The sequence below is a fragment of the Condylura cristata genome, unplaced genomic scaffold, assembly GCF_000260355.1.
Source record: "Condylura cristata isolate star-nosed mole 26May11 unplaced genomic scaffold, ConCri1.0 scaffold00034, whole genome shotgun sequence".
Lineage (NCBI taxonomy): Eukaryota > Metazoa > Chordata > Mammalia > Eulipotyphla > Talpidae > Condylura > Condylura cristata.
In genome coordinates this window covers 8,353,625-8,375,134 of record NW_004567135.1, presented here as the reverse complement: position 1 = coordinate 8,375,134, position 21,510 = coordinate 8,353,625, and the positions used below count along the sequence as shown (strand labels likewise).

At 53.4% G+C, this 21,510-nt stretch overlaps 1 protein-coding gene across 4 annotated transcripts in view; it reads right to left on the bottom strand.

Annotated features, from left to right (window-relative positions):
- MICAL3 (microtubule associated monooxygenase, calponin and LIM domain containing 3) overlaps window positions 1-21,510 on the bottom strand; it is a 167,592-nt gene that overhangs the window by 77,112 nt on the left and 68,970 nt on the right. For all 4 annotated transcript variants that reach the window (XM_012732409.1, XM_012732410.1, XM_012732407.1 and 1 more), the window contains exons 2-16: window positions 18,536-18,878; window positions 17,081-17,288; window positions 15,245-15,361; window positions 14,890-14,991; window positions 14,226-14,381; window positions 13,189-13,289; window positions 10,862-11,119; window positions 10,411-10,526; window positions 9,074-9,200; window positions 8,328-8,424; window positions 6,153-6,300; window positions 3,856-4,052; window positions 2,353-2,465; window positions 1,989-2,051; window positions 1,342-1,515 (exon numbers count right to left, since the gene is read on the bottom strand). In XM_012732409.1, the coding sequence (XP_012587863.1) occupies window positions 1,342-1,515; window positions 1,989-2,051; window positions 2,353-2,465; window positions 3,856-4,052; window positions 6,153-6,300; window positions 8,328-8,424; window positions 9,074-9,200; window positions 10,411-10,526; window positions 10,862-11,119; window positions 13,189-13,289; window positions 14,226-14,381; window positions 14,890-14,991; window positions 15,245-15,361; window positions 17,081-17,288; window positions 18,536-18,799 (2,241 nt within the window). In that variant the 5' untranslated portion in view covers window positions 18,800-18,878. The remainder of the gene's footprint in view (window positions 1-1,341; window positions 1,516-1,988; window positions 2,052-2,352; window positions 2,466-3,855; window positions 4,053-6,152; window positions 6,301-8,327; window positions 8,425-9,073; window positions 9,201-10,410; window positions 10,527-10,861; window positions 11,120-13,188; window positions 13,290-14,225; window positions 14,382-14,889; window positions 14,992-15,244; window positions 15,362-17,080; window positions 17,289-18,535; window positions 18,879-21,510) is intronic.

Genomic DNA, 21,510 nt, shown 5'->3' with positions numbered 1-21,510 from the left:
AAAGCAAGAACAACCTTCTCTTTGGGGCACACTTCCTACGGTGGAGGCACACACCAGACTTCCTGGCTTGGGGGGCGAGGAGCAGAACCTGGGGCTGCAAGAACCAAGAGGTCACCCCAAGTGGTTACCCCAAGTGGTCAGCAACATATCATCTTTTTTGTGAGCCACAGCATGAGATAACTAGAGTGTGAAGATTAATAGTCAAAATGAGATGTGAGAAGGTGATTACGGCCAGACTCTAAGCCAAGTCAAACCCATCTCCCGCCTCCCCCATGGTCTGTACAAACAATGGCGGATGAGAATGGAAAGGAGGAAGTGAGAAAAGAATGAAGAGAATGAGCTCCCTCTCCTCCAGATGCCGTCTTCAGGGCCCCAGGGCGGTTACAGGAGACTCAAAGAGTGAGAACTCCAGGCCCCAGCCCCTTCTCACACAAGAAGTCTTCAGACCTTTAGACGAGCAAGAAGAGACGAGACTCGCCAGACACCTGAAATGCTCCCCTCGGGCACCCTCAGGCTTGACTCATGGGGATGCAAGTCAGCAGTCATGAAGAATCTTTGAAAGTTCACACTCTTAACCTAGTTCAAGGACAGACTAGGAAAATCACCTGGAACACATGGAAGAAAGTTTATCACTTGAGGTTTCCCTCTGTAAACCTCAAGGAAGACGAGGAACCCAGTCCTGGAGGGAGGAAACCTCAGAAGAAAGCACAGTCCACCTCTGGGTCCTACACAGTCCTACACAGGGCTCTAAATCAAGGCTGCCAGAATTAGACAAAGAAGAAGAAGAAGAAGAAAAGCACGGAAGACACACACTTTAGAGATGTTTGTAAGGAGTTTAGGATGGCATGGGCACATGGCCAAAGTTACATGAAAGAGGCAGAAAAGCGTATTATTAAGAATGACCTCAATGATGAAGATAAGAAAGAATGCACTAAAAAAAAAACCCTACCAGAAGAAATCGAGTGAAATATTAAAGAATGAGAGGTATGCTAGATACCATCTTTTTATACTTTTCAGCATTCTCCTCAATGAGCGTGTACTTTTCTAATTTCAGTACACATGTGTGCATGTCTATGGACATAGGCGTGTGTCCGGACACAGACTCACACCTAAGCATTTTAAACCCCTCCGGTGATTTCTGACACAGACCCCCGGGCCTGACGGTGGAAGGAGGCGTCCCTGAAAGCACGAGGTGCCCGTGAGCTGCCCTTGAGCGGCAATGGCCAGACACCAGTCCAAGCCCTGCGTCTTGGGTTTGAGCCTGGCCCTCCCACCCCGGTGGGGATGCCCCATGACTCTGGCCTGGTCCCCCTGGGCGGGCAGGGCGTGAGAGGGGCTGACCTGTCTCCGCATGCCAGTGGACTGAGGAGGGGCATTCTCTTCAAATTTGGCCAGCAGCTGGGTTGCCATGTACTTCACTTTGTTCTGGTTGCCGAGAGCTGCGTCCATCCTCCGGTCGGTCAGGGTGCTCACCAGTGTGGGCCTTCCTCCCCTGCAGGTCCGGGGTGCATCCTCCTGACGAATGGGGATCAGCTTGTCAGAGAACCTGGCCCTCACCGACACCCTCCCCTCCAATGCCAGGCAGTGCCTGCCACCGTGGCTGGTATCGCTACTTGTCAGGGTTCTGATCTCCAGATGGAGTCAGTCGGATTTCAGCGCAGGGGCTGGATAGGAAGACACTCAGAATTCTGTTGCTCTCGACACCAGGGAAGCCCCTGCCTGCCAACTGTGTGACTCCAGACAGGCAGGAGAGCCCCAGAGCTGCGCGTGTGTGCACACGTGAGTGTGTGTGTGTGTTCCCTCAGAGGTCCTCCAAAACATCAACTGAAGGCAGGCCTCAGGAAAGGCAACTGCCCACAAAAATTCTCATAAAAGATGAAAATGGAAAGCTCTAGCAACATCAATCGGGAAATTAAGGAATTTAATAAATTTAAGTGAAAGGGGCAATTAGTAATATAATCGTTCTAGCAAGTCACAGTAATTCTTACCTCTTCTGATTGACTGGTCTTTCTCCTCTTTCCAGCACCATCCAAGTCCTTTTCCTTCTTATCCTACAGCAAGACAGGAGGAACCTGAGTTACGAGTCACTCGCGCTTTCCTCTGGCTTCGTGACTGGTGGAAGGACCCGCCAAAATAGCACTGCACTGCCTACTTGGAAGCTACTCAGGGCAGATCTTACACGTTCTCCTAAGAAGAAACTTCTGTAACTATGTGTGGTGAAGGACGTTAACTGGACTGACCGTGGTGAGCATGTCACAAAATATGTACCTATCAGGCCACTACGTGGCACACCTAAAACTGAAGTGTTCTCCGCCGACTGTATTGCCATTAACAAATGCAGTCTCCATTTACCTTGGGAGAACGCTTCCGAGAGATGGTCTGCCCCAGTTTACTTAGGAAGGAGATGGGAGATTTGGTGCTGGCTATCAGGACGGCTTTCTCCTCAGCATTCAGGTCCAAGGCATCTGTGAAGAGGAAGAAATATTTTTTGGAGGGGCCTCAAAGCACTGACCAGAACCAGCCTCCTATCTAATGGTTCACCCACTCTGCTAAAAGCACACAGATCTCAGCAGGAAATCCCACAGAGGAAACGTGACTCAGGTCTGACACTGAAACTCTTCTCTTCCATCTACATAAACAAAATCGATCTTTTTTCCGATGTACTTTATATCCATCCCCTTGCCCCCAACGTGATTCTCACAAGATGGAATCCCCCGTGAATGTTAGCTACAGCTGAGTGCTGAAGCCTTACCTTTGGGATAAATATTACAGGCAGAGAGCGAAACCGGGGGGAGGGGTCTGGAGCACAGGTCACCAGGCACCGGCTCAGCTACTCACTGGGTAACGCCCCCTCCCCAACTGAGTCTATGGATCTGGTGGATTTCTGTTGTCAGAACTGCGTAGCTGATCAGGGAAAGCCACAGACATCTCTAAGAGCACCTGGGCTGGATGAGGCCGGAGAATGGTGGCACAGACTCAGTGGTGCCGTGTTTTACTGGCAACACCAGTGATTTTCCAAACAAAAATCAAAACTCGTAAAATAATACTAGCGTTTATTAAGTGCTTTTGTTTGCAACCATTCTTCTCGGGATACCACAGTCTAACTGAATGTCATCCTTCTTTTATAGATGTGGAAACTGAGGTGCAGGGCATTTGTAGCCTGTCAAAGGTTGAGCGAGTTGGGAGTACTGACAGCAAGCCCAGGCCAGGTGCCATGGTCAATAATCTCAAGTGTGATGCTAAACTTACTCCACAGGATGCTAAACTTACTCCACAGGACAAGAGAAATTTTTTTTTTTTTTGTAGCAGCAGGCTGTGGGCCAACGAAACATTTCTGGGAAACTCTAAGAGGCATGAGAAGAAAGAAAAGCCAGAGGGGGAAAGTCGCAGAACAAGGAGAATGAGGCTGCCCCTCAGAAGCCAGGGGAGAAGGGAGAATGTCAAGAAATGGTGCCAGTCAGTGCGAAAGACCAGGGCACAAGGAACGCGAAATTGAGGGTATACGGATTTGGGGTTCGTCGGGCTGTGCAGGACAGTGTGGGAAGAACAGGGAAACAGGAGGTGGGGTGGGATGTCAGGTGCAGGGAGCCAAGGCGGGCCCCAGAAAGAGCCCTTTTTTCCAAATGACTGGGTCTGAGCGAAGGAGTAAAGGGGGTAGAGTCAAGGGAAAGCATTTTTAATAGAAACAATTTTCGCCTGGTTCTAGGTTTCGAGAGAGAATGCCTGGCAGTGCAGGGAAGGGAGCTCGAGACAGCCAGGCCGCAAGGACTGGCCCTGAGGGCCGACCGGCAAATGCCCAGAGGAAGCACAGGCCTGCTCTGGCGGGGCGGCCGAAGGGCGGGCACTGGCGCTCACCGCTGGAGGGCAGACAGTCCTTGAACATCTCGTAGAACTGAGTCAGGTACATCACCATGGACAGCGCGTCAGGCTGGCCCACAGACGCCATCTCTTTGCCTGTCATGATGGGCGAGATGCCCAGTTCCTTCTCGGCAATGTCAAAGGCCAGCTGGTTATTCTTCTCCACATTTTGGTCATCCAAAGAATCAAAATCTCTGAGAAACAGAACAAAGAAAATGGATCAAGACGGGCTGCTTGTCGCCAGGCCAGAAAACACACGTCCTGGAGACACTGGCATTTCCCGGGCTTTTATCTCAGGCCTCGGTGCTGGGCGTGCCTGAACCCGGAGCACAAACCTTTCTGTCTCCCTTCTCAGTGTCCTTCCTTTTACTTAGGAAGTATAACTCATCCTCTAGGAGAACTGATGAAAGATCTACCCGTAGAGGAAACCACCCCCATTTTCCCAGTAACACAAATTTATTTAACGACAAAAAGAAATTAAACGTAAGCTCCATAATAGGAATGATTTTCAAATTGTTCGTTTGTAGCACAGAAGCTATTGGGGTGGGAGACCTCTCTGGCACACACTGCTTCTGCCGGCCAGGGACCATCACCCGCCTGCCCTTTGGACTTGACATTCTCAGCCTTTCAGTCCAAGGGAAATTCCAAGACCTTCCTCAGAAGATTTTCCACTGCTAAATTTCCTGAGTTTTCCCAAGTATCTAGATTAACAAAAATTTCCCCATAATTTCTAGCTCCTTGTATTTAGCCAAATAAGAACAACAGATTCTCCCGAGCTGATTTCAGGTTAATGAACCAGGTTTTATTTTTTTGGTTAACCGACTGACCCTACAACCATTCTTTTTTTTTTTTTAAATTCCTTTTCTCTGTATATTAAGCCTATGAAGCACAGAAGCCTCAGCCCGGAAGAAGTCATTGTGGTCTAAACAGCGCCAGGTTACCTACTGACCACATTCCCGAGAACGTTCCCTAGGCTTCTCCCAACAGGTTTCGGGCTGCCCTGACAGGAATGCAGCCCTCTGCCTCCCTGCAGTTTTCCCTTTTGCTGCTTCTGCCTTCCTGCCCAGACTACCCCGCCCCCCATAGAAACAGAAATGAGTCCCCTTCTAAAGCACCTCCGTGCCATTCTGCATGATCTGTCTTAAACAGCCCCCACTCCTCTGTCCACCTCCCGCTTTCTGGTGGGGCTGAGTAAGTCTGCCCTCACCTTTACCACCCTTCCCACCTACGTGTGCACTAAGGGGCAGGAGCAATGCAGGTCACTTGCCCTTACCTGAAAGGACCAGAAATCCCCATTCCTAAATGACACCATGCGGAGCTGTTTTTACTAGCTCTTGCCTCGTTAACTTATAATATAAACAGGACGGTGTCTTTAAGGATTCCTTAAGTGACTGTTAAAACAAAATCTGGCCCTGAGGTGGACCTAGTGAGGAAAGGAGAGGCAGCTGAAACAACTCAGCCAGCTCTGTTGCTGTTTCTGCATCTTGCTGCTTGGCTGCCATGGTAGCGGAAGCTTATGGGGGAAATCTGAGCGCACAGGTCACTGCCGTTGCCCTGGGAGCAGCCTGGCGCACTGATTCTGCATTCAGGTGAGTAGAGAATGGCCCAACGAGGAGATGTGACTGGCGTAGGCAGGGAAGGAAGTATTCTGCATTCAGGTGAGTAGAGAATGGCCCAACGAGGAGATGTGACTGGCGTAGGCAGGGAAGGAAGTATTCTGCATTCAGGTGAGTAGAGAATGGCCCAACGAGGAGATGTGACTGGCGTAGGCAGGGAAGGAAGGAGAACTGGGCTTGACGGAGCATGTTTGCAAAATGTGTAGCCCTTAACAAAGAAATATTAGCAACAACTTATCATTAATCGGGAAAGGACTTGTTGTTTTGTTTTGCTGGTAGTGACATATTCGCCTTCAGCCAGCCAAGTGTCCCAGCCAGCTTTTCCTTGCGACCAACAGCATTTGAGAGGCAGCTGGCTGGGCCAGAGTTCAACCTATGGCCGATCAGCAGTTTCCCCCGCATGAAGTTCACTGGTCCAGGTGGATGTGAAAGCCAGTGTTTGACCTTTTGCGTGCTGTGGTGCTGAAGCTTAAGAAGCTCAGCCAGTCACCCCTGGGCCAAGCTACACAATGCTTGGTACACAGAGGTTAAAGTATGAACTAAATCAAAATTAATCACTGCCTTATAGAGTATGTGTGCCTCATTCTAGGAATAAGTACAGTGTTTGGCTCTCTGACGAGAGGGGTTCTGAGAGCTTCAGGAACTAGAAATGAAACGCAAAGTTTGGTAATGACTTACATGAGATCAGGCCGATACCTATGGATAATGGCACACAGGGCCAGGCCGCTTTTCCAGGACATGGTGAGGTCGGTCACATTTACCCCCGCGTAGCCATCGGTCTGTCTCTGGCACCAACCCAGCAGTTTGCTCGAACGAGCTACGGACTCTGAGACAACAACAAAATCATTACTGGAAGGGTGGTGGCCAGTATGTGGACACAGGAGCTTCTCTGTGGTACGTATCTCCAGTTTGAAAATTTGCAGAAGGCAGGGACAAAGCTGTCATCTCTGTTCTTGCAAACCAAACAGCAAGGTAACTGGTATCCCAGCGGTGGGGTTTTAGATAGATAAATTCACCCAGACTGATTCATGAGGTCAGTGTCCATCCCCCTGACAAAATGACAAGTCACAGCCAGGCGGGGCTGGGCCTAGGCACGGAAGCCCACCACGCCGGCAGCTCTCACGCATGCCGACCAGGTGGAAGAGCGCCACCTACTGACCAGTCACCTGCACTTGCCAGAGTTCTAAGCTTTCGCTGGACAGCTGGCTTGGCAGTTGGCTGAAGAGCACCTTCCCTTCCGTGTAGCACTGGGAGGATTAGATTAGAAGAGGTTTCATTCTATCTAGAGAACATCAAACCGACAGCTAACAAAGCCTCGCTCTTCTGCTTTCCAAGACACTGAGCAGACAGCCCAGTGAAGAAACCCCGTGGGACTGCACAGGCATGGCCAGGGGCCCCAGATCAGAAACTCCCCCAGGCTACTCCTGGCACATCATGGAAAATGGAATCTGCACATGTGTCAGTGCACTGACACATCTTCTAAAACTCGGCCTTTATAAAACTCCGTTTTTTTAATTGTGCCAGAGGAGCTCTGTGGGAGAACCGGTGAACCCTGGTTGTGCCAAAGAAGTCTTGCTTCTTTACCTAGAGCAGCCGAAAACTTTCAACCCTACTCTACGTCACTTAATGATCCAAAAACGTAATTGTGCATCAGAAAAGTCCTCCTACATTTACGTCTCTCGCTGTTTGTGGGAAATGATGTTCTGGCTTCAGAGATTAACTGTATTAAGCGGCCCCCGAGTCTGCCTATCTGCTCACCTGACACCTCACACCTGCACACCCACCCATCTGATACGTGAGGGGCAACGTCAGCACTCCAGGCTCTGAAGTGTCAGAGCAGCTAAGAAAGACACTCTCTGCTTCCAAGAAGACAACCCGTAAGAGGATGAAACGTTTCAACTGCCTGCGGGGCTGTCATATCTCCACCTCGCTACCCCACAGCACATCAATTTCGAGACACCCCACTGGGACTCGAGCCCTTCTGCCCTCCTGTTCCCTTATTCAGGCCCCTGTCTCTCGCCCCGCAGTGCAAACAACTGCCACTGCCCGCCCGGCCTGGCCCCTCACCCTTCTCTCTCACATATCCACTACCGGCAGCCAGGTGCCTCCCCACCAGACGCCAGGCTGGGAACAAGCATCCTCCCAGCACCCCCACGACCCTGGGGAGGAAGGGACTTGCCGCCCCGGCCCAGAGGAGGCCGAGCACGCTGGTGAAGCCCCCCTCTACCAGAGGCAGAGCTCGCGGTGGGCCCGCCGTGCCCGCTCCATGGTCGGTTCTGCCGCCGCCTCCTGCGCCTCCTCGCCATGCATGCAGCTGGCCAGGGGCTCCCCTGACCTTCGGGGGGCCTTCAAAGCACACGGAGTCAGGGGCCGCTTTCCTAGCCGTGTGGCGGCAGCGTACAGCACTCAACACACACGCTGCCGCCCTGCGGTGGCGCCGGCCGAGCCACGGGCCCAGCGGTCGCGGGGCGCCCCGAGCTCGCCTCCGTCTGCCCGGCGGCCTCTGCGGCTCATTTGCCTCTGTGGCCTATCACATCTCGCGCGGAGGCTGCTCAGCCGCCGGCACCTCTGACACTTCTGGCCGGGTCATTCTCTGTCGTGGGACACCGACGGGCGCAGTGGCGGAGGTATGGCAGCACCCCCGCGTGCCAGGAGCACCCCAGCAGGAGCTCACACCCACTCATGGCCGTCAAACGAGCCTTCTGACACCATCACACGTCCCTTGGGGGCAAAATCACTTCTAGCCAAGAACCCCAAAAGCAAAGTTGGACATGACAAATGGCCAGATTTGGGGTAAATGGAGGGGTTTTTGGAACAGGTCATCTGCATTTTACAAAAACTACTGGCACTCACCGTTGCGAGTCAGCTTTGGGGTAGTTCGGTTATTCGCCAGGGTCTCCATTTCCAGATGAATATCTTTTGTTTCTCCAGTGTCATATAAGTGGCGCACCTGGCAGCAAGGTAAAAAGTCATGAAGAAGGAAAAGCAACCGCAGGTGCCAAACTCCCAAAAGAGCAGAATGACCACGGTGAAAGGCTGGACTGCGGCTGGGCAAAGCTTAGGCGGAAGCAATGGCGACAGCCTTGAAGTCCTTCTGGAATGTGGTGGGCTCACGTATGAACACACACACCTGAGCGGTAAGAAGACCTCAGCCACAAGGCCCCTCTGATAGCCTCTGCTGGACCCTTCATGCTGTCCAGCAACAGTCACGGAGACCTCGGCACTGAGCACACACAAATACTCAAGGCCTTGGGGTCCAAGTAAAGCGTCAGGTAAAGAGTGAGCAAGCGTCAGGCGCTTAAACGAGCTGCTCTCAAAACTGCTGAGCGCTTTGGGATCATTATGCTTAGTGAAAACATCATTCTCCACACAGAAATAAAGCCTAAGACATTCTGAGAACAATGCAGTACTGAGGACAGCAGTGACCAATCCCATCACTGATTCACATTTTTCAAGTGAACCATCTCATCTGTCCATGTCCTCAGATCAGGACCAAGTGCTGTGTGAATGTCTGGTATTAGCTGACAAACTTCACTATTTCAAGTCAGACGGGTCCTGAAATGGGCCCAGATGCAGACAAGTCATTGGCAGGCTCTTACCTGGCTTGGCCGGAGGAAGTTGACGTTAATATTGGGGTATCTGGTGACAGGGTCAATGCTGTACTGGCTGAAGTTTTTACTCACATTCTCAGGGGTGGTCTGAGGCAGCAGCCGATAAATGCTTTCCCTGCAACGGATGACACGCCAGGCGCGCTCAGCGCAGTGACGGCGCCTTCAACGCCCCTCTCCTTTGGCAATGTTTCTGGTTTTGGATGACCCCCCACGACCTGAAGGATACGACAAATCCTCCTCCTCGAGAGGCTTCCTCCAAGCCCACCTCAGCCCCTGCTTCCCAACCTCACCGGCACGGCGACCCCATGGGCCCTGGCCGAGCTTCGGCTCAGCAGAGGAGCTTGGCTGCGGGGGTGGGGGGTGGGGTGGGGGGGTGGGCCAAGGTCTCACCCTGACCTAAAAGGCAACTGATTCGCTGTTGTGTATTTTTAAGAAAGCCAGTGTCATGTTTAAGAAAACCACAGACGAGCAAAGAGGTCGCCACTCTAAATCTACCCAGACTTAAAATGTTACCGACCACCACTTTTATCAAGGAAACCTAGTTTCTCTAGTTCTCCTGGCCGAGGCGTCTGCTGTTCATCGACCAGCACACCCTAGGCTGTGCAGTTCATTTGCGATGCTCAATTTCAAAATATCTAACATATGGGAGTTTGAGAAAAGTTTACAAGCAGTGGCTTCTGTGCATTCAAATCACTTTTTATTTCTTCTGTTACTGTACCCCTGACCACTATGCTGATTTCAGTAGTAGAGTATGTTCTAGCTGAAGGACAAGAGGATTTAATTTACTATTTTTTAAAAAGATTTAATTATTCATACATACAGAACTGGGGTACAGGCCAGAGGTACAGGGTGTGAGAGGCTTCACCAGAGACAAAGTGGGGAGCAGAACAGGTGGACTGACTGAAATACACTGCTGAGGGGATTAGTAGGGAGAAAGGAGTGGCCTGCTGGGCCATGTGGGTCAGCTCTGGGGTGGGGATCGAACTTGTGCTGCAGTGGCTGCGACAGCTTCATAGTGCTGCGCTTTAACCCACTGCACCACCAGGGAGGGCCCCTAATTTACTATCTACATGTCTCTATTCTTGTCATAATGGAATCAGGAACCAAGCTTCAGTGGTATACATTTAGACAAATTTGATTAAGACAGGAAAGGCAGGATACTTCTTCAGGTCATTGAACCATATCTTAAGAATAAGTATCTCACCTCTCCAGTCTTAATTATGGAAATATCTTTAATTAAGATGGAAGAAAGAACCTGTCGCCTGCCACAAGAGTAAGCCAGGTGTCACTGTTCCCCGTATTCTCCCAGAGGATGCCAGGGTTACCTCTCTGCCAGGACTTCCAGAGGGCTTGTTCCCAGAGACCAGCTTCGGACCATCCAGGCAGAATCCATGGCAGCTAGAAAGCCCCGGGCGATTCCTGTTCCCATTGGCCAAAAAGGCTGTGCAGGGGAAAGAAAGCAAACAGTTAAATTACCTTTCAAAAGAGGGAAACTAAACGAAGGAACCAGGAAAGAGTCTGATGTTGAGGTTGTTTTTGGCCAGTGTGCAGACACTGGGCCTCTTGACCTCAAACCGATGGAGAGGCCCGTCAGCAGGTACAGCCTCTGCTGTCTACTTAGCCAGGCTTGGGTCCTGGCCTGGCCCCCCACCCCCTTTGGGTTGGGGTGGGACTCCGCTGGGGGGGGGGCGTGGATGCTATACAACCTGGACAATGTTCTCTCCACAACCCAGGCCGCCAGACTCGCTCCACCACCGAGCTGGGCCTAGGGCTCACCTCCAGGAGGCTGTCCCCGACCAGAGCCACCAAGAGCTGGTGTCCGTTCTGCTCCCGCACCAGGGCCGCATTCTCGGAGGCATACATGCACGTGAAGTCGAACATGGCCACATCGGGCTGCCCGTAGTGATTGATGGCGAAATCCAGAGATGGCAGCTGCTGCTGGGTGGAGAAGTCGGCGGCCTCCCTGGCGTAGTCCAGCAGGGCCTCCTGGTCTACGTTCTCTCGGGAGAGCAAGAGCTCTGTGTCGGCATAGTCCTGTCTCCAGAGAGAGACGAGGCTTGAGACGGAAGCACCAGGTCCAGACACATGCCTCACAGGCCGGAGACACACGCAGAGCCTGGTTCTAGCCACTCCCGTCCCCTAGCATTTCCTCACACCCCAAGAACAGGTCTCCTGCATAAATGAATAGTCCCGACTCCTCACTTACTTGGAGTGAGTCACTATTACAATCCTGTCTAATCCAGCTCACAGAGCAGGTCTGAATACCAGATAAAATAATTGACGTCACGGCACTTTGTAATCTGAAAGGCATTTTATAGTTTGCGTTATTATTGGCAATCGCTAGTTCTAGGTAGCAAGTAGCTTTGGCCAACTGGGACAGTGTGAAAACACTCAACCCTGTGGAAGGCACTGAACCCAGAGGAAGGCCCCAAAGCCTCCTGTGTCAGAAAGACGTGGAGGTGGGAACAAGAGCGGTCCAGGAGGCTGGGAAAAAATAATACCGAAAGGGGAGCAGAGGTTTTCAAAATAACACGTAAGATTCTGAAAGGCTTTACAGAAACCCACCAACAAAGACAAACAATCACGAGACAAAAAGGGCTCTCCACATAAAGGACTAGAAACTTCTCTGTCTTGGAGGTTTCTGGCATATGGAGCCAAGTCTTTATTCTCCTGAAGTGGGGCCTGAGGTCTCCAAGAGGCTCTGAAGGCACTTTCAGCTGCCACTACAAGATGTTAAAAGCCAAAACACAAACACTCAAGTTGGTCCTGGACAGAGTGTTTGCTCAGCACTGAGTGGCCACAGCAGGGTCGGAACGTGGCAGCGCCCAGACGCAGGCCCTGCACCCCCACGACAGTCAATGCGCAAGGAGAAGCAAGCCAGGTCTTGAAGCCTAGACTGTTCCGACTTAATGTTAACTGGCAACCATCATTCTAAATGGCAGCTTAGAGCCTTAACTTAGTGCCACGACAAGCCAGCTACTTCATTTGCTGTTCTTACTGAGAGCAATGCTAACAGCCCCAGATAATTAACAAATCAATTTTATCACGCACCCAAATAGTTATCTTGTTTGTGCTTTTGGCAGAAAGGGCTGAACAAAGTGCTTTGTGCTATTTCTCCTTCTACACACACAGAACCACGAGACTGAGGATCGCACAAGGTCTGGGAGAGGCGGGGGAGGCTGGGCCTCGCCACATGCCCGCCAGCACGCCCTCACCCCGCTCCAGATAAGGCCACAGTGTCATGGACACTAAAGGGGCTCGAGTCACCAGCATCTGCAGAGACAAGGGACACTCTGAGGCCAGTTAGGCGTCTCTGGTGGGAACTGCGACTGGCCCGAGTCAGCGCATCTGGCACCCCATCTGGGCTTCTGTCACATAGGGCAGAAGTCCTTCTACCCAGGCTCATAAGACTGCAGAAACGCTCCTCAAGGAACCCCATCCTTGCAGGAGCCATCACCCCACAATTCTGCTTCCATGTTGCAGGTCATTATCGCAGGGTAAGTCACACCTTAGTCACATGGTCTGAGCTGGACTTGGCTAAGGACAGGGAGCCCTTTCCGTTAGCCCATGAGGGGCTCCAACTCCGCCCCGAGGCTGTCTGCGGCCCCGAAATATGCAACAAGGGCAGAGCCACCGCCAGGCACCGCCAGCCCCTTCTTAGTGCAACACCCTCCCAAAAGATGGCCTGCTGTCCAGCCCGTAAAGGGTGTGTATGGAATTCACAATAACCACACACTAACTTCCCTAAAATTAAACTGAATATTGATGCATGAAACGGTATCTGCAACTTGTTTTGAAACGGTCCAAAGGCAGGGTGAGGGGGCGTGGAACCAAAGCGATACTGGCCAGGCGCTAGTCACTGTTCCAACTAGATAACACGAGGGCGTGTACGATTCTCTCCACTTCTGTTTACATTAGAAATTCTCAATAATAATAATTGTTTTCAAGTTAAAAAACATCAGCGTATGCTCCCAGGAGGGGAGTTAGGTGTTCGCTTTCATTCCCTGGCAGGAAGAACTGATCAGATAACAGCATTCTTTCTCCTGGTCTCCACATTGACCTGTACAGCACAAAAAGAAGTCTGGCAGAAACCCGTCGCTCACATGCAGTATCACCCCTTTGTCCAGCAGACTCTGCTTTTTGGCCGTCATCACGAAATAGTGTGTGTCATCTTTGTAGTAGACAATGTTCTCCAAATCAATACCTGCAATCAAAAAAGAAACTTGAGCACTTAAGTTAGTTGAGAGGAAGGGAGAGCAGAGCAGCCAGAAGGACTGCACGTGGGTCCACAGACACTGGGGTGGTAAAACTCCAGGCAGAGAACAAGAAAATAAAGATGTCAGCCCAGACTCTCACTTCCTGCAGGCCTGGAAAGAAGGCAAGCTTTGTTCCCCTTGTCCTGCTCTATGAAGCGTCGACACGCAAGTTACCCTACCAGCGAGCAACGGTCAGCACACATCTGTGGGGGAGAGGGCCAAGGCTGACCTCTCGCAAGGGGATCTGGGTCAGTCCTCGGGCTAAAACCTCTGCTAGTTCTCGAGGGAGCTGAGCGAAGAACCGGGGAGACTGCCAGACACGGGAGCAGAGAAAGAAGTGTTGACTTTTTAATTCTATTCATCTACACAGTAGATGTAATGGAAAGACATCACATTGTAGAAAAAAAGCATCAGAATTTCCTCCACATTTACTCAAAAGCTCTCATGCTACCACCCCAATCCTGTTGAGCATGTGCTTCCCGCGAGCCCACAGTGGCACTCAGGGAGACTGGCCTCGGGGCCTGGAGTCAGGCGCTCAACAGGCCAGGGGGCTGCAGCCAGCAGGTACTGCGCCAAGCAAAGGCCAGTGCGTAGGGGAGGGGAGAAGGAGGGTGGGAGAAGGCAGAAATGACACGGCAGACAAGTAAGAAAGTAACAACCAAACCCAGAGCGTCCCAGTCAGCGTGGTGAGAATGAAGAACACCAGAGGCAGAGATAGGCTGTCTGGGAAGCATTACGCCAGGGACAAAATACGAGAGCAAAGGAAAAAGCTGAGGGGTGGATGGTACACACCAAACGCCTCCCACGCTACCAGACCCTCCAAGAGAAAAATTCAGAGGCGATTTAAGTTTCTCCCTCACTGCTTTAGGGGTATCTACACCAACCTGTGGCTTCCCTTAGTTCCTGGAAAAATTTTTGGTTGAATATGAAAGCCACACCGCTGATCTCTTCCACTTTGGCTTCTGCTGTGGTATTTCGGTTAATAAAATTCGCTGTGATGGCAATGGCCAGCTTGCCACGAAATTCTTTGCGACGAAATCCTGGAGGGAAAGAAATGCGCAGAGGAGGAAGTTGGCCAGAGAAGGATGACCACTCAGACAGGAGCGGGGGTTGAAGACACAAGAGGAGTGGGGGTAGGAATGGGACGATTTTAGGCCGCTCTCCTCTGCCTGCTACCCTGAGAACAGCTCAGGAAGGAGGATGAGGTTTCTCTCCCATGAACAACCTGGAATCCGACTCCCCAACGATTTCTCACTTCTAGGGATTCCATTTTAAAAGGGAGAAGAGCCCTGTTCATCGATGTCTACATTTAACCCTGCAGTGCCGACCTCAAGGGACGGCTTGTCTCCTAGCGCCCCGACAAGGGTGCCGGGCAGGACACAACGGAGCCCGAGCTGGCTGGGCGAGGGGGGCTGCCACTGAGTGGGAATTAGTAGCGCACACATTCTCAGCAGGTCCTTGGGGCGGGACACACACAGTGAGGACAGGCTTGGGCGACGGCCACTTTCACTCTGCGATGGGCCAGCGGAGGAGAGCGGGGCGTGGTACCTTCCAAGGTGTTCCTACGGCCGTCCCCGCCAATGATCACTTCAAATTCATATTCCGACACAGGATGGGTCTTGGGGTGGACCAGCGCCCGCCAACCGATGCCTGGGGAACAAAGTGAAAATGAGGGTCGCCCCTAGCCACATTCAGGTATCTGAGACCGCGCTAAATACTCAAGCAGGCACAGCACCCCGCCCTAAAGAGTGGGGCACGAACCCCAGGAGGAAGCGGCTTTGACAGCAGCTTCCCAAAGGAACGTTCCCCACCACTGGGCTCCGCTGTCCTCTCCCCAACCGCATCTTTTCTCACCTGTCCCACGGCCTCTGACCCCTTCCTCCATTTGTCCATCCCAACTCACGCTCATTTTCCTGGTCCTCAGGCGGCTGGACAAGTCCTTGGAACTCTACGTTGACGTGGATTTCAATGCCGAGGATCAAGGCTACTTTCAGAAGTATTAACTGAAGCTGACGGATACCTGGCGGACACAGGACGGGCCAGTGAGGCAGTGACAGCAGGGGGCGGCCTGCAGGCCTGCTCAGCTCCCCACCGGCCGGCCACGGCCGACCAGATTCCCATAGCCCCCTGGAGAGCAGACATTTCCCAAGTGCAACCTAGAATTTGTTGTCTTTTTTAAAGGCGAGCACAATTGTGTGGAAGAGATGTTCTAGAGCCGCATCAGGCCTCGTCTGCCTCGTGGGTGAGGTGTTCAAAACAACCAGATGCTCCAAGACAGCGTGCAGAAGCGCCCGTGGGCCCCACCTTCCACCGTCCCCAGATTTGGCCAGAACCACAGCTATTACCCGAATCCACACCCTGTCAGGACGGGGCACTGGCGCTGTGGCCGCAGCCTTCCGATGCCGCGCGGGGGTGGGGTGGGGCTGCCTGCTGAGCTCCCCACGGCAGCTGCCCTGCCCCCGTTACTTCACTGCACTTCACACATTCTTATAAGGAGAATCGGGGCCATCTCAATCCAACCTCAGTTTCTTCAGAAACGAAGGCTCCAACTAACTGAAAAATCTTGCCAGGCATCGTAACGAGACTCATTTATTAACTTGATGTCCGGAGAGGACCCGCGGGTGCCCGGCCTGGCAGCACCAAGTTCACCAAGATGAAAATCTAGTCCCTGATCTAGCAGCTCTGAAGCCCGTCCTCCACACGTCCGGCAGACAAGTGACTGGATTACTGACCTCTGGCCCTCTTATGACCGACTTTACCTGCAGCCCAAGACTAAATTGCTGGGAGTACATGCAAATCCCCTCAGGGACCACAGGACTTTTCCGCAGCTCACCACCGTGATCACTCCCGGGCACACTCCCGAGTCAGGAGTGGGTTCCAGGGTGCTTTACACACGACAGGCTGGCAGCGGGCAGAGCCTTCCTCTGCCCATGGAAAGTGTCGGCAGCTGTCGGCCGCTTTCTGATAAAGTGGCACAAAAGCTTCAAACAGCAGAAGTTTCTGCTATGGAATGTATCTACGGGCACAGCTTGGGAAGCTCAGGGCAAAGGTGCATGGGAAGGTTTCCCTGGAGCCATGAGTGATGGTCAATAAACAAGACTTCCACTTCATAATGCAGACACAGGCTGTGCTGATTGCTTTGCCGCTGGGCCACGTGACAGTCGGGCAAACAAAACCACTGTCTGCATGAACTCTGTGGGCTCTCAGGAAAGCCAGGCCCTGCGCTGGCCTGGAGATGACAAGAGTGTGCAAGCGTGTCCCGGTGGTAGCCCGCTCAAGGGATCACCTAAACACAGGAATTCCTTTATTGTCTTATGGGCGCCACTCACACGCACATGAGGGCTCTAGTTCTTCCCCAAGGGTGGCTCTCCTGGCAGTGTGCCCCTAGCAGAGCGTGTCAACCACGTCACAGTGAGCACGTTGTGCACTGCTTCACTGGACTCAACCACCAGAGGGTCAATGCCAAACTGAAGTCTCTTTCCTCACCTGGCCCCAAGCCCTAGCCCACTCACTGCAAAGCTCAGCTAGAACCCAAGACCGAGATTAGGAACTCTGCAGCTACGCTCACTTCACTGGAGACAATTTATAGCTGCAGAAGCAATTTTGATTCCAGCGGAATCTGCACGGTCAGTACTGATGATATCAGCGTGTGACTTCCTCAGATAAGTTGCCTGGCTCCTTCCTCTGAACAAGTAGGTAGGGGCGTCCTGAGTTCTCTAGGAGAGTTGGTTTTACTTACTGATATGGTCAATGGCTCCGGCACAGAACTTGCCATAGAACTTCTTGGCACCCAGACCTCGCAGATCGTGAATGGTGAATGGCCAGAGATGCAGGACGTTGTTTCGGGAGAAGGCATCTCGCTTCTCGATGACAACCACCTTGGCTCCCAGTAAGGACAAGTCGATGGCTGTGCGGAGACCACAGGGGCCAGCTCCGATGATGAGACACTGAAAAACACAGCGGCTTCAGGGCAAAGGCACCGCCTCTGAGGAAACTCACGTTTAAATGTTTCAAGACCTTTTGGAAGGCTTCTCAGTCCAGCAGATTTCTTTCTAAGGAGACACAGATTATTAAATACACAGGCCAGGCAACCTTGAGAGGCCTGCAGTGGGCCTACCTCTCAAATGATTGTCAGGAGGCAACTTTCAAGAGTCAAAGTTTTGTAATGCTGAGCGGAGTTCTGAAATCACCAAGTTTGGGCATAAAGTCCTGAGAAAAGATCTTGAAGATCTATATAGTAGCGAAGAATTTCTTGAATTTTGCCGATGAACAGCTACCCACATGCAAACCCTACCAGACTTATCTATAGATTTGCGCTAATTGGGCGCATTAAAACTCATGAGAGGACATGACTGACATAGTCATCAAATCAGCTGCAACCTCGTTTCCCAGCTAGCTTGTCCCAAACATCTCACAGAGCTGATCACCCAGGAGGAAGCAGGCTGTGTTCTGCTCCCACTCCCCGTCCTCACATCTCCCCCTGCACTGGCCACTGTCCAGGCTCGTCGGTTTCATGGAAACTCTGTGGTGGTGGGAGAATTATGGGGGCGACCTCTGAGGGGAGAAGTCAAATATTGTACAAAATGAACACTGATGAAGGAAAAAGAAAAAAAATGACACTATCTAGAAATATTTTGGTTTCCACCAGCCTTCTTATCAAAAACAGACCTTTGGAAGAGGGTGGAGAGCGGCCTGAAGCCTGTGGCAGACCTCCAACTTGGCAAGGACTACCTACACCTCAGTGGTTGTTGAGTGTGGAATGATGCCTGGGTGAAGGTGAGTCACCAAGCACCCCAACGTGGCCACGTTCAGGCAGGAAGCTAACAGGGCTTGGCTATTTTTGCTAAATGACCTGTGTTCTCTTAACATGAAATTCAAAATAGTCTCAGCCAGATAAGAACGTTCCTCTACAGCTAGACTTCAGGGCTGTGCTTAAATAGGTGACACCCTGAACGTTCGCTGTGTGACACGAGATAGGCCTGGAGTCAGGCCTGGCACACGGACACACGGCATGTGCGTGGCAGGCCGTCAAGAGAGCCATGACGGGATCCGATCACACGCCTCCACCAGCTCACGCTGGACTTTCTGGGGCGGGCCGGGGCTGCCTTGCCCTCACCGCGACCTCCACACGGCCTCTTCGGCAGGCGACCTCCTTCCCGGTGGCCGTGAGGCCTGGAGGCGGTTGCACCCTTACCTTGGTGTTAGTGCATGCTTTCCCCTTTTTGTAGTCTTTGTGGCTGCCCCGTTTGTCCAACTTTGCCCAAAGGGCTTTGGCTTTCCAGTAGTTCAGCTTGGACTTGAGCTTGTGATAGAAGGAGCGGTAATCTTTAGGCTTCAGCTCCAGGTGGTCGCAGAGGTCTTGGAAGGCCTTAAGGGTCCCCTTGCAGGTGGTGGCCTGCACAAACCGGTCGAAGAGGACATGCGCGTGATTGGTCGCCTCATTCTTACTCTCCTCCATGCTTCCCCCCTCTCCGCGACCTCCCCGGCAAAGGGGTCACTGGGATGGGTGTTGATCCACCTGACCCGGTCACATTAATCTAAGAAAGAGAAAGAGAAAAGAATGGTCAGCAGACCCAAACCTAAGTGGATCAGCATTTCCACAAGCCGTGACTCCTTTCCAGAGCGGAGTTCCTTGGTGCTGGGGTCCCCCCTTCCACGCCCAAGCGTTGCCGGCCTTCAATATGCCACCCACGTCCCTGGAGGTGCAGAGATGAGTAAGACAGAGTCCACTTTCAAGGATCGTATCTGTTCGTGTGAGACTGTTAGACTTGTGTGAGCTGACACCCCCTTAGTCGCTGCAGCCTGCTCTGCCTGAAACAGCTAACTCTCCCGCCATGAGGGGACACCTCCTTAACCTCCGGCCCCATCCCCTGCGGAGGCGAAACGCTCTCACAAGCCACGGTTTCGGCCCCCGCCCCGGGCGCTGCTCCAAGAGGTGAGGGGCGAGTCTGAGTGCCCAGCTGGAGGCCCGCGACCTGTGGGCCACTCATGACAACAGAGAGTGGGCTGAGCCGCTCCCGGAATGAGGGGAGTAAGACGAGCACCGTGAACTCCCTGGGGGCCCCACTTTTCCCACTCTGCAAGCCCGAAGGCCCAGAGGGAAGCAGCTCTTGGGTGAGAAGGGAACCACCCAGCGCTCTGCCTCACCAGAGGCAGCCTCACTCCCCAGGGCCGCCCACCGCTGGCTACCACACATGCCCACGGTCCTGCAAAACCAACATTTATAATCGCAGGAACCCGGAACTCAGAGACCAGGAGCCTTGGTGAGAAGGTGCCAGAAACTCCACTGCAAAGCCAAGGTGTAGAAGGAAGGAATCAGGGAAGTGAGGGTGGGAAGAGGGAGACGCGAGGCCGACGTCACAGGTGCATGGCCGCCCGCTGACCACGCCGGCGCGCCGCGTCCTGCGGCAGCTGAGTGCGGACTCAGCCGCCCTGCGCATCCTCGGCTGTGGAGGGAAGGCTGGAGAGCCAGCCTGTGGGCAGGTGTGAGCAGGACTCCTGTTTCTGTGGACGAGAGTGAAAGGCCGTCACTGACTCCTGGCTGGTTGTGAGCGAACGCTAGCTCTAGCTCTTGGAACGGGTGGGTGGTTATTTGAGGGGCTGCAGGGAGAACTGGCCTTAAAAATAGGAAAAGGAAAGAGAAACAAAACAAGAATCACACACGGGGAGCGTGAGGCAGAGTCGGGCTGGGTGACTTTCTCCCACAGGCGGCAGACTGACGCGGCACCGTCAGAGCGCGCCTCGGTGGCTGTGCACACGGAGCTGGGAAGCGGCCGGCAGCGGCGCCTTCGAATCCGCGGCGGGGACAGGGCCAGTGGCCACCGTGCCTTGGGGCCCTGACTGCTGCTCTGCAGCAGGCCGTGGAGGCCACTCCTGCCTGGGGATGGGAACACGGGTCCTCCCCGGGCGGGGCAGCGCGGCTCCTGGTCACTTCCAACCGCTTCCCAGCCTCTTCGCTGTCACGCCCTGAGTCCGGTCTCCGGGCTGGGGGCAAGCTCAAGGACAAGCAGGGGGCAGTCCACGTCCCTCGGGCGTCCCGGCTCGGATTCTGCTCTCGCTCCCTCTGACTTTCCATCCCATGAGCATCACCCGACCCGGCAGGAGGCCGAGGGGAGAGGAAACCAGGCCCCCGCCCACCTCGGTGCCTGTCCCCAGGCAGCGGGTCTCCGCTCGGTCCCCGTGGCGCTGCTCGCCAGCAAGGACGCACTGCCGCTGCCCTCTGCTGAGTGTGGGCCCCTCGCCGGCAGGGAGCTAAGTCCTGCCCGGAGTGGAAACGCTGTTTCCGCGGGATTGGGAGGGAAGAGCATCTCTGGGATTCCGAATGGGGTCCAGCTGCTCCTCACTACGAGGGACAGTCCTGGGGGAAGCGCTGTGGGGGCTGTGTGCCGGGAAGGCGAGAGCTCGCTGGGCGAGCTCAGACGGCGGAGGCGTCCACGCCTGCCCAAACGGGGAATCTACGAGTGCAGCGGTCAGCCTGGGGGCAGCCACATTCCACCACGAGCCATGAACAGGACGCAGCGCTCTGTCTGCAGGCGCACACCACCATTTCTGACCGTGGCCCTGCCCTCTCGAGGACTCTCAGAAGGGCCAAGACCACGTGACCCCTGGGTTTGCTTTTCCCAAGTCTCCCATCCCGAAGAGACACTGGATGGCCTCGCCCCTAAGTGCAGCCTCCTCTCTGCCTCTCCAGGAGCACGGCAAGAACGCCGACCCGACTGAGAAATGACCACCGCTGCCTTTCGACTGGCCCGAACACTAAACAGTCCAAGTCAGAGCCGGAAGCTCAATGAGCAGAGTAGCTGCTGCCAGGGCCTGCCCCCAAATAACCCAGATGAACCAGAAGTGAGGCCCGGTCTTGGTTTCCTCATTTGTGAAGTGAAGCAACAGCCACCCAGGCAGTGTCTGCAGGAACTGAGGCACTGAGCGCAAAACGTTCATACTTAGCAGGTCAGTCCGACAGCAAGACCAGTGAAAGGCGGCACTGTCACTTTCGTCTGCAAGTGTGTAATCCCAGCAACAAATGGCCGAGCTCAGGCCACTTAAGTGGCTGCTTACACAACCAGATGAGAGCAGCGACAGGTTTGTTTCGTGAGAGAGAGAAAGCTGTTCAGAACCTTTCTTGCTCTTTCACCCCTCTTCTTCCTCTCCATCCCGCCAAGCCCTAGCGCC